This window comes from Dipodomys ordii, unplaced genomic scaffold, assembly GCF_000151885.1.
Source record: "Dipodomys ordii isolate 6190 unplaced genomic scaffold, Dord_2.0 Scaffold30, whole genome shotgun sequence".
NCBI lineage: Eukaryota > Metazoa > Chordata > Mammalia > Rodentia > Heteromyidae > Dipodomys > Dipodomys ordii.
Genome location: NW_012267246.1, coordinates 4,825,845 through 4,842,275, shown reverse-complemented (window position 1 = coordinate 4,842,275; position 16,431 = coordinate 4,825,845). Strand labels below are relative to the sequence as shown.

The window sequence follows — 16,431 nt, the reverse complement described above, 5'->3', positions numbered from 1 at the left end:
ACTCTGGGCCTGGGCACTGTCCCTCAGCTCTTCAGCTCAAGGCTAGCACTCTACCACTTGAGCCACAGTGCCACTTCCAGCTTTTTTCTTTTTGCTTATATGGTGCTGAGGAATCGAACCCAGGGCCTCATGCATGCAAGGCAAGCGCTCTACCACTGAGCCACCTTCCCAGCCCCACTTCTAGCTTTTTCTGTGATTAACTGGATAAACATATCACAGACTTTTCTGTACAGGATGGCCTCGAACCTCAATCCTCAGATCTCAGCCTCCTGAGTAGGTAGGATTACAGATGTGAGCCATTGCCACCCAGATGGCAGCCATTTTTTATGTGCAATTAAAAACACACACACACACACACACACAAAAAAAAAAAAAAAAACCCTACTCTCCCCATAGGTGTAAATATGGATCTAACCATATTGGAGCAAATAACTCTTTTACATGCTGGCCAAAATGAAACAAATAACAGGGCTTCTGTCCACTCCATGATTTAATATAGTTATCAACTTTTTTTAAAAAAAAGGAGTATAGGCTCCCAAAAACTCTTAAAAGTATTTTTTAAATTATCAACTGGGCTTTCTTGGCTCCCAAAGAAACTTTCCAGTGCCAAATGGCAGTTTAATGGCAGTGAAATCTCCTTGTACTACTAATATTAATGTATGCTAATAAAAAGGTAATAGTATAAAATACAAACCCCAATACCAGGTCTCCAGGATTTAGAAGATGTCCCAAATGAGTGCGACAAAAATACTGTTTATCTGTATTCATTTCAGATGTTTTCTGCACCCAAACTTCCCCAAGGGTATGCTTAACAGGAAAGAAAATGCACTCTTCAATAATTTAAACAAACTCAAGAAGCACTTCAGAGGAAAATTAAGTACAATATTGATTTTTGATTTTGTAAATATTCACATTAAAGATTAGAATTTTTAGTTTCCAGATATCTTAAACATATGGGAAAAGACTCATAAGTAAATACTAATTTTAAAAAAGTGTCACTTATTTTGCTAAGATTTTAATGTTTTTTGTGATTTAAATATATGCACATATTTCTGTACAGAGACAAACATATATATATATATATATATAAAATACACACATATTCACATGTATATCCTTTACATAAACAAATGCACTGAATAATTCAACTTTGTAAGCACATCAGTATATACCAGGGTTAACTTTCCCTATTGACAAATGAACTATTGATAGCATGTTAGGAAAGATTTTAATGGTTTTATAAAATAATAATACCCCTTGAACAACTTATACATAGAGAATTTTCAAAGAAACACATAGGATGACTTACCAATAGTTCAGTTGAGATGTTTGCTCAACTACTGAGTCTCTAAGTACTATTTCATACCAAAAGACAATAGACTTCTATACTTTAAAAAAGATGCCTGATTTTAGTCACACAACTAAAGTTAGAACAGTTAAATGCCATGTTGTTTGTCCAGAAAGCAAGCTCGTTTTCAGAAGCATGGAAAGCCATGTCAAAAGGACATAGAAAAACATTCTGTAGGAGTTCCCACTGGCTAACTCTGGGGCAATCTATGCATTTAAAAACAAAAAGATTGAAGCAAGAGAGAAGAAATACAGTAAATACCCAATTTAATGTGTGGTCCCAACTGGAGACTTACTTGAAACGATACTTCTGAGTTAAATGAAGGAATGTGAATAGACTAAATAGTTCATAGGTAAAACAGTGATTCAACAATTATGTAACAAAAAATTCCTATGTTTTAGAGATATATGTTTAAGTATTTAGTAATAATTTTGAAAAACAAAAAAGGCTAGTAGATAATTTAGACCTTCAAAACTTTTATAATAATGGAGTAAACATTTAATATTTCTTCCCCAAAACTTTTCACAAAGTGTATAAGTCTATCAAGTTCTACCACAATGACTCCATGTTTTAACAATATTTATTTTTAGCTTAATGTGATACTTATTTTAACCAGACAGACTCCTCATTTTGTAAGGGAAGAAGGGAGCTAAGGAGGGTAGAGAAGGAAACCATAAGATAATAATAATAACAATAAGCAGTAGGGTGGTAGGACATAGCTTACCTTTTTTGATATCACCCCAGCACCTGCACTGCGCTTTGGATGGTGGACTATGCTGCATTCCATCACAATAAACTCTTCCAGCTGTTTGGGATGGCATAAACTATTGAAAGGATGACTCCAGAAAGTGCTGCCATCAATATCTGCAACTACAAATGAGCACACAACACTAAACATAGGGGAATTGACAGGTTTCAGGGTCCTCAAATGTGTTAGGAATTACAGTGCCAACTCATTTTCTACAGCCATTACTCATTTCTATTAAGTCAGCTCCAAACTGCTTGCAGAACAAGGGGGGGGAGGGGCGGGAGAATCAAGATCACACGTATCTTCCTTAATTATAATTCTAGTAACACAGAGCTTATAAGATAGAACTGTACAATTGAATTGCATCCTATCATTTTATTTTAGAAACACATCAATAAATGAGGCTGCTTATGTCATGGAAAATAAAGCCTAGTTTTACCTAAGACAGAACATCCAATTCAGACTAGAAGTACAGCACAAGTGGTAGAATACTGCCTATTAAGAGCTAGGCTCTAAGTTCAAACTCAATACTGCAGACATTCTGATGAGCTAGAATTGATAGAAAGTAATAAGTGAATTTCTGGGAAATATAAAAAGAAACTCAATTTTTAATAATAATTTGATTTTTAAAACTTATAGGAAATCCATGAAAAAAATACAGCGACATAAGAATACAAGGTCATTTTTAAATAGTAGTTTTGTAAATGCTACAAATTATTTGTAATAATGATGAAATAGGTAAAATTCCTTTTTAAACTTAGTGATCACACATGGATTACCTACAAAAGGTCAAGTGTCTCAAAATGCTAAAAACTAAAATTTGTCGATAAACTAATCACAAAAATTAAATTTAGCAACTGAATTAAGTCTCAGTAAAAAAAAATTAATGGACTCAAACTAGGAAAATTTATAAAAATTCACAGAATTGTTTTATTTTTTAAGAATGTATAACTAATCAACAGCTTTATAATTCGTGTTACAAACATGATTAATTTTAGCAGTTGTTCAGAAGAATATCACCCATTTAGATGCATTGTACTCATAACCTGACTGTTCCAATTGAATCCCTGTTGTACAACTACTTAATTTTTTTAAAAATGCAATGAAATCCCTTCTGTATAGCTAATGTAAGCTAGCAAAAAAATGTTAAAAGAAAACCAAAAGCCAGTATTATCAACCACGACAAAATTAACACTATAAATTATACTACATGTTAAACAGGACATCAAAGCAAATTTAGTTCCAAAACTTACCTTGTAAAGTATTTGGATCTATAAGATGGATAACACTAGTTACTCGAATACAAACACATATCTGGTTCATATTTCCAAGGCTTTGTGCCAGTTTTGGAGAAAGGCAGACAACATTATCCTAGACATAAGAAGTAACATTTAAAATGAAAGAAATCTCAGGTAACAGTTTCTGATGAACAATCATCAATGTAACCCTGATCCAATTGTACTTGCCAAGCCAAAACGGTTTCCTTTTATTTTCAAGACAAAAATCTCACTCTGTAGCCCAGGCTAGCCTAGAATCCACAATCCTCCTGCCTCTCTAGTGCCGGGTCTACAGACATACGCTACTCCAAAACAGGACTTTGTCATTCCTATACCAATAAAGAGCTTACAAAAAATAAATCAGGAAGGACAGGAAAGAATGTTGAAAGAAGTGACCTTGATCAAGACATACTGCATTCAGAAACTGCTTTGTTAAATGGCAACTCCACTGTATAACACCTAAAGATAATTTTTTAAAAATTGAAAATAAGCCGGCGCTGGTGGCTCACGCCTGTAATCCTAGCTTACTCAAGAGGCTGAGATCTGAGGATCGAGGTTCATAGCCAGCCCGGGCAGGAAAGTCCATGAGACTCTTATCTCCAATAAACCACTAGAAAACCGGAAGTGGTGCTGTGGCTCAAGGGATAGAGCACTTGCCTTGAGCTGAAGAGTGCAGGGACAGCACCCAAGCCCAGAGTTCAAGCCCCATGACCGACCAAAAAAAAATTGAAAATAAACCACTTGTTCTTAAGCCATGTCTGATGCTGGGCACCCATGAAATTCTTGCTACTCTGGAGGCTGATATTAGGAATATCACATTTTGAGGCTAGCCCAGGCATGAGCCAGGTGCCAGTGGCTCACGCCTATAATCCTAGCTACTCAGGAGGCTGAGATTTGATGATCACAGTTCAAAGCCAGCCCAAGCAGGAGCATCTGTGAGACTCTTATCTCCAATTAACCACCAGAAAACTGGAAGTGGTACTGTGGCTTAAGTAGCAGAGTACTAGCCATGAGCTGAAGAGCTGAGAGCACCCAGATCAGAGTTCAAGCCCCATGACCAACAAAAAAAGTTTACATGACTATCTCAATGAATAACAACAATAAAAAGACAGGTAATACATCTGACTTTATACCATGTGAAAAGTATCAATAGGAGGATCATGGTGCAAGCCATCCTGGACGTTAACTGTAAGACCCTATCCTATTTCAAAAAATAACAAGAGCAAAAAGGACCAGGGGTACGGCTCAAGTAAAGGGCTGGGGAGGCATATGGCTCAAGTGATTAGCTGTCTAGATTGTGCCAAGGTCCTAAGCTTACACCACAACACTGCTCCCCTCAAAACAAAGAAAACAAGTAAGTTTTTTTCCTAAATGTACTTGAAATTTATTTGAATCTCAATAAAAAGCAAATTTCAAAGACCAATATATGGCTCTTAAACAATTACATGTACTAATATATACTAAAAATGAAATTACCAAAAATTACGTATGTCTTACATGAACATTGGAAGGTATCATATAAACCAGCAATGCAACTTTTCTTAAATAGGTATTTTCTTGTCACTATCCTCCGAACATGTAACAGCCATTTGCACAGCACTCCTATTGTATTTGGTACAAATAGCTACAAACTGTGGAAATTACACAGGAAAATATATATACTGGGACTTACACATCCTGTACCACTTTATAGTGGTACGGAATAGTGATACACAGTGGTACATACTAAATTTTAGTATCTGAAGTGAAAGATACTCAAATATACCTACAGGGTCATAATAAATTAAAGTTTTTATTTTTATTTTTTGTTGGTCATGGGGCCTGAACTCTGGGCCTGGGTGCTGTACCTCAGCTCTTCAGCTCAAGGCTAGCAGTCTACCACTTGAGCCACAGTGCCACTTCCAGCTTTTTCTCCTCATGTGGTACTGAGGAATCGAACCCAGGCCTCATGCCTACAAGGCAAGCACTCTTACCACTGAGCCACCTTCCCAGCCCTAAAGTTGTTATTAATAACTTACTATCAATCTACAAGGACACACAGTTGGGTACAAAATCATTAGTACAACATTCTACTGATGTTCAGTAACTATTTGTTGAACTATAGTTCAATTAGGTGAAAACATTTTATATGTTATATTCAGATTTTTTTCTAATAAAAATGACTTCATGATCTCTTTTCTGTAATAGTTTAATCTCACCAAAATTTATCTTACATATGTTTGCATATATTCCTCAAAGTAGATGAGTTTTTAAAAATAGTATTTCTTATAATTCAAAGTTGCATGGAACTAGAAGGAATATATTTTTATCTTAATACATCAAAATAAAAGCTATAACAATTCATAATAGTCTGGTTATTTTTATTATATTTTTAATAAGGCTAAGCATATCATAAATCATTTGAAGAGATCATTCTACATTTTTAGCAACAGAAATAAACCATGGGCTACAAATAACATGTAAATCAGTTATTCAGTTGTACTGTTATAGATCTGAATTCACTTTTATAAAAAGGTACCTTGCAGATTGGAACTATTTCCACAGAAAAAGTGCTTTTGTAATTGCAAGTGTTATTATGGATATCTTGAGAGATCAACCTTTGTGATGTTTTGAATCTATTAAATAAAGAAAGTTAATTGTTATTAAAAAAATAGTACAGGTCTTTACTTGAATAGACTTGGGAATATCAATTTTTACTAGATCAAATGATCACTGTCTAAGGTCTGAAACAGCTTCCCATTGCTTGATATTACATTAAAATGTAACTTCATCCACTTTCTAAAAGCCATACCAAGGCCCTAGTTTTTGTTCATATTAATCTCACATTCCCAATATAAACACCACCTGTAAAAATGTCCCCCATTCCTGAAGTGCAAGACCTAGTTCTTTTATCAGTCTACCCATAACTCCGTCTTCTCATTCCGCTTAAATACAGCTGATCGATGATTCAGCATTAGTGTTTATTGCCATAGAACTGGGTTAAGCTCCCAAAAAACATTCTTACAAATTCTTTGGCTAATATATCCCTGAAGTGGCTAACAATAAAATGTTCTTCCTAATTACTTAATACTACAATTTTAAATATTTTAACAAACTATATCTAATCTGGGTGCCAGTGGTTCAGGCCTGTATTTTTAGTTTCTCGGGAGGCTGAGATTTGAGGACTGCAGTTCAAAGTCAGCTAGGCAAGAGTCCATGAGACTCTTATCTCCAATTAAACACTGAAATAAAAACTGGAAGTGGAGCACTGGCTCAGGTGTTAGAGCATAAACCTAAGCAACAAAGCAACATTGGCCCTGAGTTCAAGCCCCAGAACTGGCACACACACACAAAAAGATCTAAGCCTGAAAAGCAGACATGGCCTACCCCATCTATTCCCTGGACTTAAATTTACATTCACAACATACCTACAAGGAACTGTGCACTGAAGAAATTCTACCATCTTCTGAGCATGTTGTTTTGAAGAATAATAGAAATCTAGACCATCTTTAAAAAAAGAAAAAAACACACCTGAAAATAATCCTGCACATTAAGTTTTCTTCTAACATATCACAAGTCAGATCCCATATTAAATAAAATCAAATTATTAGCAAGCACTAAAAGATTATATCCAGGGCTGGGAAGGTGGCTAAGTGGTAGAGCCCTTGCCTCACATGCATGAGGCCCTGGGTTCGATTTCTCAGCACCACCTAAGCAGAAAAAGCCAGAACTGGTGCTGTGGTTCAAGTGGTAGAATGCTAGCCTTGAGCTGAAGAGCTGAGAGACAGCACGCAGGCCCAAAATTCAGGTCCCACAATCAGCAACAACAAAAAGATTATATCCACAACAGACTAGGAATTCAATTAAGATGTGCTTGGCAAAAGAAAAGACAAATGAATCAGATTATTTTAATTCTAGACAAAAAAAAGGCCAAAGAGGGAAGGGGAAAAAAAGAACATTTCGGGTTATGAATAGAACAATCTACCAAGAAAACAACAGGAGTGTATTTAATTGAGACATGTGGAGGCTCATGCCTATACAGTAATGCTAGATACCCTACTTGGGAGGCAGACAGCAGAGGATTATGGTCCAAGGACAGCCAAGCACAAAAGTCCAAGGGACTCCATCTCAACCAATGGCTGGGTGAGATAGTGTGTACCTGTTATCCCAGCCATAAACAGTTTTATTTTATTTATTTTTTTTTGGGTCCAGTTGTGGGGCCTGAACTCTGGGCCTGGGCACTGTCCCTCAGCTCTTCAGCTCAAGGCTAGCACTCTACCACTTGAGCCACAGCGCCACTTCCGGCTTTTTTCTTTTTGCTTATGTGGTGCTGAGGAATTGAACCCAGGGCCTCATGTATGCAAGGCAAGCACTCTACCAGGGAGCCACCTTCCCAGCCCCCCATAGACAGTTTTATAGTAAATAGTGTAATTCAATAATTCAGTCGTTCCTTTGAGAAGAAATTATTTCCATGCCTGTACTTTAGAGTAGCATTTTAAAGACTCACATAAATATTATCCTAAGAGATTTGCTTTGCTTTAGAATGTTTATAATTTATATTAATTAGAACTATGCATTAATTACCAAATACCTAATAGTATGCAGTATCAAAATAGTAAGTGCTATGATCACAGAACAAAGTGCTTGACTAGCACAAACAAGGCCCTGGGTTCAAGACCCAGTACCATAACATAAGCAAGTCATTGGGAAATTACGTAAACGTTTTAAAATTCCATCTTAGGAAATCTCATTATATAGTATTTGTGTATCACTGCTTATTATTTTGAGTTTAGACCTCTGACAGATACACTAGTATCCATCACAAGTACTGCTTGGCATATGAAGCACATTAAAAACATCACAAAAGAATTTGCACATCCCAAAATTAAATATGCTCTTCCCATCAGAACTACTCTCTCCACTACATGAGTTTCTACTCAATCTTCTACCAGGGCAGTCTATACTGAACTGATACTACAGTTCCTTGTTTACTTTTCTACTAGTGAAATAAGCAAGCTATTAAGGGTAGAATTAATATAATTTGCTCAGCATGGCACCTACTACAACCTAGATGCTTGATGAATGCCTTGAACCAGGACAGGGGCAGAATATCAAAGAAATAAGGAATAGATCTAGTATATTTAGTGTATCTAGTTCTAGCCACTAGCCCTTACGTAAATTTAATGTGAGTTTAAAACAAGAATATTCAAAGTTCAGTTTGTGAATTACACTAGCCACATTTCAAAGGCTACTCAACTGTCATACAGCTAAGGGAAACTTACAAATGTTTTCTCCCTACCACTAAGTTTACTGCTATAGTAGTAGGCCAGATATCAGTAAAATAAGACTATTCAGGGTAAGGTGAAACAAAAGTCAGACATCATTCAAATTCTCTGAAATTTACACTCACCATGAATCTCTTTGATACGAAGTGTATTCTGATGCATTCCATACTTCAGAATCAACTGCTCCAAATAGTAGAATGTTTTTTTGTGTAAAGTCTAAATATAAATGCATAATGTGGTAAATCAATTAAGTGCTCCAAAAATCACTTACAAATATATCCAAATACCAGCTATCGATAAAGCAAAGTAATTTTTCAAACAAAAGCAGCCTTTACAGAGTATCTAAAATGTAGCATCACCTTCTAGAAAATAGAGGATACGGTAAGAAGGGGATAGGGTTTTGCTAATTGACATAGTTAAAATACAATGTGTTAGACACTTGTCTTTTTTTTTTCTTTTTCTTTTTTTGTCAGTCGTGGGGTCCAACCTCTGGGCCTGGGGACTGTCCCTAAGCTCTTCAGCTCAAGGCTAGCACTCTATCACTTGAGCCATAGCACCACTTGCAGCTTTTTCTGCTTACGTAGTACTGAGGAATCGAACCCAGGGCCTCATGCATGCAAGGCAAGCACTCTATCACTGAGCCACCTTCTCAGCCTAGAGACTTGTCTTTGAGTACCTTTTGCCTGACTTGAATTACAGCCTTCCAGAAATCTTTTGCTTCTATTCTGTGGCAATCTCCACACATCTGAGACTGGATGATGTAGTCCACCACAAATACCTGCTGAAGGATAGCGCCATTCATCACCTGGGAAGGAAAGCAAGTACAATCCATCTTATACTTCTGCTGCATGATACTTTAAGGTTACTTTAAAACCTTTTTCGAGCTCTCTCTCTGTTCTTTTCTTGCTCTCTCTGCTCTTTTCTAGCTCTTTTCTCTCTCTTTCCCAGCCACGTAGAGTGCCAACCTTGCCTGGTCCCAGCAGGTCTACTGAATAAACCTACCCCTTACCTGAAAAAAATAAAAATAAATAAAACCTTTTTCGATGAACACACTAAGAATACAGCAAAATTTAAAGCCATAAAAATAAGCTATACTATTTCAAGAAGCATATGCAGGTTTGTACTCATCAGCTGAAGTGGCTGTGATATTCTTTGAAAAATGTGTATATTCACATACACATGTATGCTGATGGTGGTATGTGTATACAGAGAATTAACCCTCAGAAGAGACAATTAAGCAGAAATTCTTAAAAACAAATGATTCCTAGCTGGGTGTGACAGTACACACCTGAAACCCCAGCTGTTTGAGAGGACAATGATTTGAGGCTGGCTGGGGTTAAAAGAAAAAAAAGAAAGGCTCTATCCAAAAACAAACTACAAAGAATTAAGAATGTGGTTCAAGTGGTAGAGCAGCACCTTATCAAGAATGAGGCCCTGTATTCCAACACTAGTGCTACCAAAAAATATAAGAAAAATTATTTAATTTAATGGTTCTCAAACACAGGCAATCAGATATTGCCTGGGAAGCTTTCCACATACACACAGGGCTGGTGTAGCTGTGCTTGCTTCCTACGTAAAGACTTGGGTTTAATCCCTAACACTAGGAAAGATAAACATTGCTCGGCCACACACTTAGATATTGTGATTCAACTACTGAGCAATTCAGTATGATGAACAAATTTTAAGAATCACAGACATTGTTTTAACTTCTGTCCTTTCCTGCTTTAAACAAGAAAATGGTGGAGGGGGCCCCTACATGACCCAATCTTCCTGCTTTAAGCTCCTAGATTACTAGGAATATAAGCATGTGCCACCACACTCCGTGTATTTGAAAATATCTAGCCTAATGATGAACAATGGTTGCTCATCATTTGTACAGATGATCAAAAGAACAAAGGATTGAAATCAAGAGCATACTGTAAGCTATGAGTGCCCTAGGCCCTCATTTTCATTACTCGAATTTTAGCCCAGCTTAAAAACTAAATGCAGAGCTTACCTCTTTCTGAATAGTTAATTTAACTTTAAGTCTCTTAGAATGGGGTTCAGTCCAAACAAAGCCTGCATCTACAAGTCGTACCTTCAACAAAATACAAACAAAAGAACATTAAGTTTTCTCCTGAGGAAAAAAAGGATGAAATAACTAATTAATGAACAGCTTTCAAGAGAATACAGTAAGGAGGCTGTAGTTGACATTACCACACACTATATAGTAGCAGCATCAAATAAAAGAACAATTCATGGGCTGTGTTATGCAACTGATATAATTCAAACAAGAATTAAAGTATTTAACAGGAAGCCAGGTATCACTCACACCTATAATCCTAGCTACTCAATAAGCTGACACAGGAGAATCATGGTTAAGAATCCTAGCTACTCAATAAGCTGACACAGACGAATCAACCAACCCTTGAGCTGGCTAATGCTCTACCACTTAAGCCATAGCTCTACTTCCAGCTTTTTGGTGGTTAGCTAGTCTAAAGACTTTCCTGCCCAGGATGCTTTTGAACTGCAATCCTCATATTTCAGCCTCCTAAGTAGCTAGGATTACATGCATAATGTGAGCTTAAAACAAGAATATTCAAAATTCAGTTTGTGAATTACACTAGCCACATTTCAAAGGCTTCTCAACTGCCATACAGCTAAGGGAAACTTACAAATGTTTTCTCCCTACCACTAAGTTTACTGCTATAGTAGTAGGCCAGATATCAGTAAAATAAGACTATTCAGGGTAAGCTGAAACAAAAGTCAGACATCATTCAGCTTTTTGTTAGCCATTTTAACAAACACACAGAAGGATTTTTCTGCAAAATGAATTTTAACAGAAGGATACTCATAAATACTGACTTTAGCTGTTTGACCTACCTTACTCAGAGGGGCTTTGATTTTTTTCAAACATAAAGCAAGAAGTTCCCTGGATTCTAAAGCACACTGTACCCAAGTTCCTGGTGGCTGAAAGTACCTGAGAGAAGAAAACATACTGAAATCAAATGCTGCAGGATAAACATAAATTTCTGAGTATAAAATAAAAATATTATCAACCAGAAATATTACTCATAGTTGCTCTGGAATACCCCAAATATTTAACAGAAAACTAGAGACAGTACCTTTAGTTAAAAAGGAAAAACTCTGAGCAAAAAAATCTGGTAACTTATTAGTCTTATTAAATTATGAATAGTAGCTCACTGAAATTTCAATGGTCTATTCTGTACTCCTAAAATTCTTAGAATGGCTTGTTTCTCATACACAAAAAAGGCAAACTAGGACCTTACTATATTATGTATCAGCAATAGTTCAGACATTCATCTATAGATCAAGTTTCTTTCCAAAAATTAAACTGCAAACCTTGAATTTTAAAACCGTGCTCTTAAGAATATCAAATGTTCTGGGCACCAGTGACTCACAACTATACTCCTAGCTTACTCTGAAGTCGAGAGGATCAAGGTTCAGCATCAGCCAGGGCAAACAAATCCAGGAGAATCTTACCTCCAGCAAAAAGCTGGAACTGGAGGCGTGGCTCAAGTGGTAGAGTACCAGCTGTGAGTAAATAAACTGAGTGAACATAAGAGGCCATGAATTCAAGCCCCACTACTGGCAGAAAAAAAATGCAAACATTTATAAAAGACTAAGCCTCACATTTGCTAAGCCTGCAAAGCACACATTCCTTAAAATTACATGTTTGTATATGTATCTGTACACATGTTTACACACACATATACACATAGATTTCAAATTCTCCAAGAGATCCATGAATTACCCAATTGGGATAAAAAATATAATTTTACTTCACTAACCAGTTTTGTGTTGCTCAACGGCCTAATAAAGTGCTTATGGTAACAACTAAAGAAAACAAAAGGATGTTAAATTAAACAGCAACTTTCAAAAGAAGCCTCTGCTTTAAAATTTAGTCTTTATTTTAAGCCATTCTAGATTTGACTTACTAAGCTTCTTTTCTGTCTCAACTACATTTTAGTTACCTGTAAACATTGTTTTTTAAATATATTATTAGTTAAAACATAGGTACTTTCTATTATATAAACTTCTAATAACTAAAGATTCATGGTAACATTGGCAACTAGTATGTCCTTAAAATCTATCCTTATTCTTACAAACATCCATACCCTGTCTATCAACTATATATATCAAACTTACTAAATCCATTAACAGAAATAATACAGATTCAAATACCTTTACACTAACTAGATTAACAGGGCAAGCTAGAAAAATATACCATAAAATTGCACATCCAAAAGTTCTTGCCAACATCAACCTAAGTGAAAATTAAATTCTACTGCATAATCTCTCTTCTGTGGGTTGTAAGTATCTCTATATAAACCTCTATTTTAAACATGGTTAAACAGCAATGCACCATACCTTTGACACTGTTTGCAGAAAGAAACTGAGAGTTGTTTTGGAATTCCTTGGCTGATATCTACTTTACTTCGCAAACAGGCCACACAAATATTGGCAGGATTTGGACTAATTGGGACACCACACTCACAACACAAGCTTGAATAAACAAGAGATAAATTTTTCTAGTTAAGATTTATAAACACAATAGGTAAATAAAACAAAAGCTTTCAACAAGGTAAGCCTTTTATTTAAAAAAAAAAAGACATAGAAACAAATCTGTCAGCAAAGATGAAATAAAGAGTAAACCTCAAATACTGGAAGTGGGTGGGTGAAGGGGGGGGAGAGAATGATGGTTGCAACTGTGAAAATGGTCAATGTCCCTTGGGGGTAGAATCAGCTCTGTACAACAGAATTTCAAGCAATGACAGACATGTTCTAGTTCTGGAGTGTTAGGTAAGACAGCCATGAGCCTCACTCAGGTGGCAACAGGGCCATGGCAGAGAGGTGCAGCTGAAGAATTCAATTTTTAATTTAATTTTATTAAATGTACATTTAAACAGCCAGCACAGGTCTAAATAAACCTTAAAAACAAATGTTGATATACATACTATTACAGTAAAATGGAGATGTATTAACAAATACAGAACTTTTACTAACCTCAATTTCAAGTATATTAAATACAACAAAAAATTTTAAAGTCTTAGACCAAGGCCACCCACAAAAGTAATCATAATCCTGTGGATATGTTCTTCCAGTGTTTCTAAACAGACACAATGTACATATTTAATTTTATTCAATGTAATTTTAATCCACATGTTAATTTTTAACAAAAAGCAAAGTTACAATTAATTTCATAACTCTATACCAGGAAAACCAGTCCTGCTATTCATCACCCTTTTTAAAAACTGCAAATAAAGAGACTAACAGGACAGGTACTATACCAATGGCAAAAACAAAAGGAGAACTCCATGTCAAGAATATGTAAGTGTACCCCTCTTTAATTCAAACACTTCAACTCTTAAGTACTAAGCCTTTACAAGAGCATCTGATCAGTACTGCTGCACCCTCATTTGCTCTGAACCTTGTTCATTCATTTCCTCAGGTTTGGAAAGGACTGCCCTGTCACCTTGCTCTGATAAACATTTCTTTTTCTTTTTTTGTCGGCTGTGGTGCTTGAACTCTGGGCTTGGGCGCTGTCCTTCATTTCTTCAGCTCAAGGCGAGCGCTCTACCACTTGAGCCACAGCGCCACTTCCGATTTTATAGTGGTTTATGGGAGATAAGAGTCTTACAGACTTTCCTTGCCCGGGTTGGCTTTGAACCGTGATCCTCAGATCTCAGCCTCCTCAGTAGCTAGGATTACAGGCGTGAGCCACCGGCGCCCAACTTTGATAAACATCTCTTAATGTTGCATTTATGGAAAATGTGTAAGGTATGAACTACACAATAAAAACTGGTAAGTAATAGTAATTACACAGCAACGTACTCCAAAGCATAAAGGGCACCTGTAGAGACTGCCAAAATATATTTTACCCAAAACAGAGAGGAAAGTACCTCTAAATCTATCGGTTCACAATATATGGTGAGTATTAAAAGTGTATTAAGAGCAGAAGTTTGTGAACCATTAATGTGTTCTCCAAAAGAAAACTGACTCACACATGGAATCCTAGCTACTCAGGAGGCTGAGTTCTGGGAATGGTAGGAAAAAAACCATAAGGTTCTGATCTCTGATGACCGCTAAAAACGGAGGTATGGCCCTCATAGAAAGCCAGCTCCAGTGAAGAGCTAAAGGACAAACTCAGGCTCTAAGTTCAAGCGACAGTACCCATTACAAAAGTAAGTGTGACAATCCTCTGGTGGTGACCTGCAAACTCCCTAAGGTACTGAGCACCCGAAAGGTGTCCAGGATGACAGCACAGCTGAGCGGTTCATGTTTTTCAATTCAAGGCAGAGGCATGAGGTCCTCCCGCGCGAAAAGGGTCTGCTAACAGGTATCTCAATCATCTGCAACTCCATAACCAACCAGCAATTCTATTTTGCAAGCAAAGGCCATTTCCCCCCCTCCATGAGTGCGCAAGAACCTCTGGCCCGCCATCCATCTCCTTCCCCGGGAGGCCGGCAAGCGCGGAGGACGGGCGCACCCGAGCTTCGCGTTCAGCGAGGACGGGGGGCGGGGGGGACGGCGTGGGGACTCACATGTGCGCGGGACTGGGATCGGTGGACTGAGCCAGGTACTCCATCCTTCCCACCGCCTCGCCTGAAAAAGAAAACCCAGGAGATCCGATCAGCGGCCTGGTCCCCGCTCTCACCCGGGGGCTTTCCCGGCTTCTCGGAGCCTGGCTCCACGCGGGACGGACAGACAGACAGACAGACAGACACACCACGCTGCCCCGCGGTGGCTTCGGAACGAGGAGTTCCCGGAGGATCCGAACCGGGGACAGGGGGAGAGGGGAAGGACGGCGCGGGCCGGGGACGAGGGAGGGGGTCGTGTGGAAGGCCGGGCGGTGCCCGGGGCCAGGCCCGCACGGAGCCAAGCCGCGGCCGCTCGGAGCCGGGCACCCCCGACTGGGTCACTGCGCACGCGCGCACACACACCGCCCCGCACCCCGCTGCCAGCGCACACGTGGTGCGAACGCTGCCCCGGCTGGCGCGAGCCCACAGCCCGCCCCCCCCCCCCCCCCCCCCCCCCCCCCCCCCCCCCCCCCCCCCCCGCCACTAGACCCAGTCTCGGCTCCCCCAAACCCGTTCGGCGCGCCGGGACAAGGACAGATATACCGAAAGGCCGCGACAGAACCAACGGCGGCCTTCCTGTCAGGAGCCGCAGCCGTCGGCGCGGCTACGGGGGAGATCTCGCGACAGCAAACCTCGAAATCCCGCGCATAACCCCCGCGATACCGGGTCGGGCGAGGGCGGCGGCGAAGGGGAGGGGCCGAGAGGTGGGTGTGGCTAGTGGATGGGGCGGGGTTACCAGCTGGAAGGGAGGGGCGAAGGGCGAAGCGGGCGGGGCAGAAGGAGGCGGCCGGATGTCTTGGAAGGTGTTATCTTAGGTTGGCACCTCTTCTGATTTTCTGGCCAGAGTTTACTCATTACAGATCTGTGTAAACCTCTTTCCAGAAAGCTCGACTGGAAGTTCACTTCTTGGGTAAATAATCCTGTTGCATACAAAGTTTGTCTGTACACTGATCAGTATTGCACGGAGGAATCAGAGCAACGCCATGAGCCGTGTAGCCAGATGGACAGAAGAACGAATGACCTGAAAGGCATAAATTGCATGTGAAGAAATCTGTTGTTGTTAGACTAATTACGAGTCTGATAAAAAAAATGTGCTCTGGATAGTATGCTTACATGATTTCTGACTTTGATCGCAAACCACACAGACTGCAATTTACTTCTCTCAGGATAACATGTCAACTGCTGGAAGAACACAGCCATTTTCCCCCAAGTC

General features: G+C 38.8%; 1 protein-coding gene across 1 annotated transcript in view; it reads right to left on the bottom strand.

Annotated features, from left to right (window-relative positions):
• Nmd3 (NMD3 ribosome export adaptor) overlaps window positions 1-15,841 on the bottom strand; it is a 22,503-nt gene extending 6,662 nt beyond the window's left edge. The window contains exons 1-12 of the mRNA XM_013016142.1: window positions 15,762-15,841; window positions 15,183-15,243; window positions 13,009-13,143; window positions 11,500-11,596; window positions 10,634-10,714; window positions 9,314-9,442; window positions 8,763-8,853; window positions 6,781-6,859; window positions 5,892-5,988; window positions 3,350-3,467; window positions 2,073-2,218; window positions 627-807 (exon numbers count right to left, since the gene is read on the bottom strand). Coding sequence (XP_012871596.1) covers window positions 627-807; window positions 2,073-2,218; window positions 3,350-3,467; window positions 5,892-5,988; window positions 6,781-6,859; window positions 8,763-8,853; window positions 9,314-9,442; window positions 10,634-10,714; window positions 11,500-11,596; window positions 13,009-13,143; window positions 15,183-15,226 — 1,198 coding nt within the window. The 5' untranslated portion in view covers window positions 15,227-15,243; window positions 15,762-15,841. The remainder of the gene's footprint in view (window positions 1-626; window positions 808-2,072; window positions 2,219-3,349; window positions 3,468-5,891; window positions 5,989-6,780; window positions 6,860-8,762; window positions 8,854-9,313; window positions 9,443-10,633; window positions 10,715-11,499; window positions 11,597-13,008; window positions 13,144-15,182; window positions 15,244-15,761) is intronic.
• Between the last annotated feature and the right edge of the window lie 590 nt (window positions 15,842-16,431).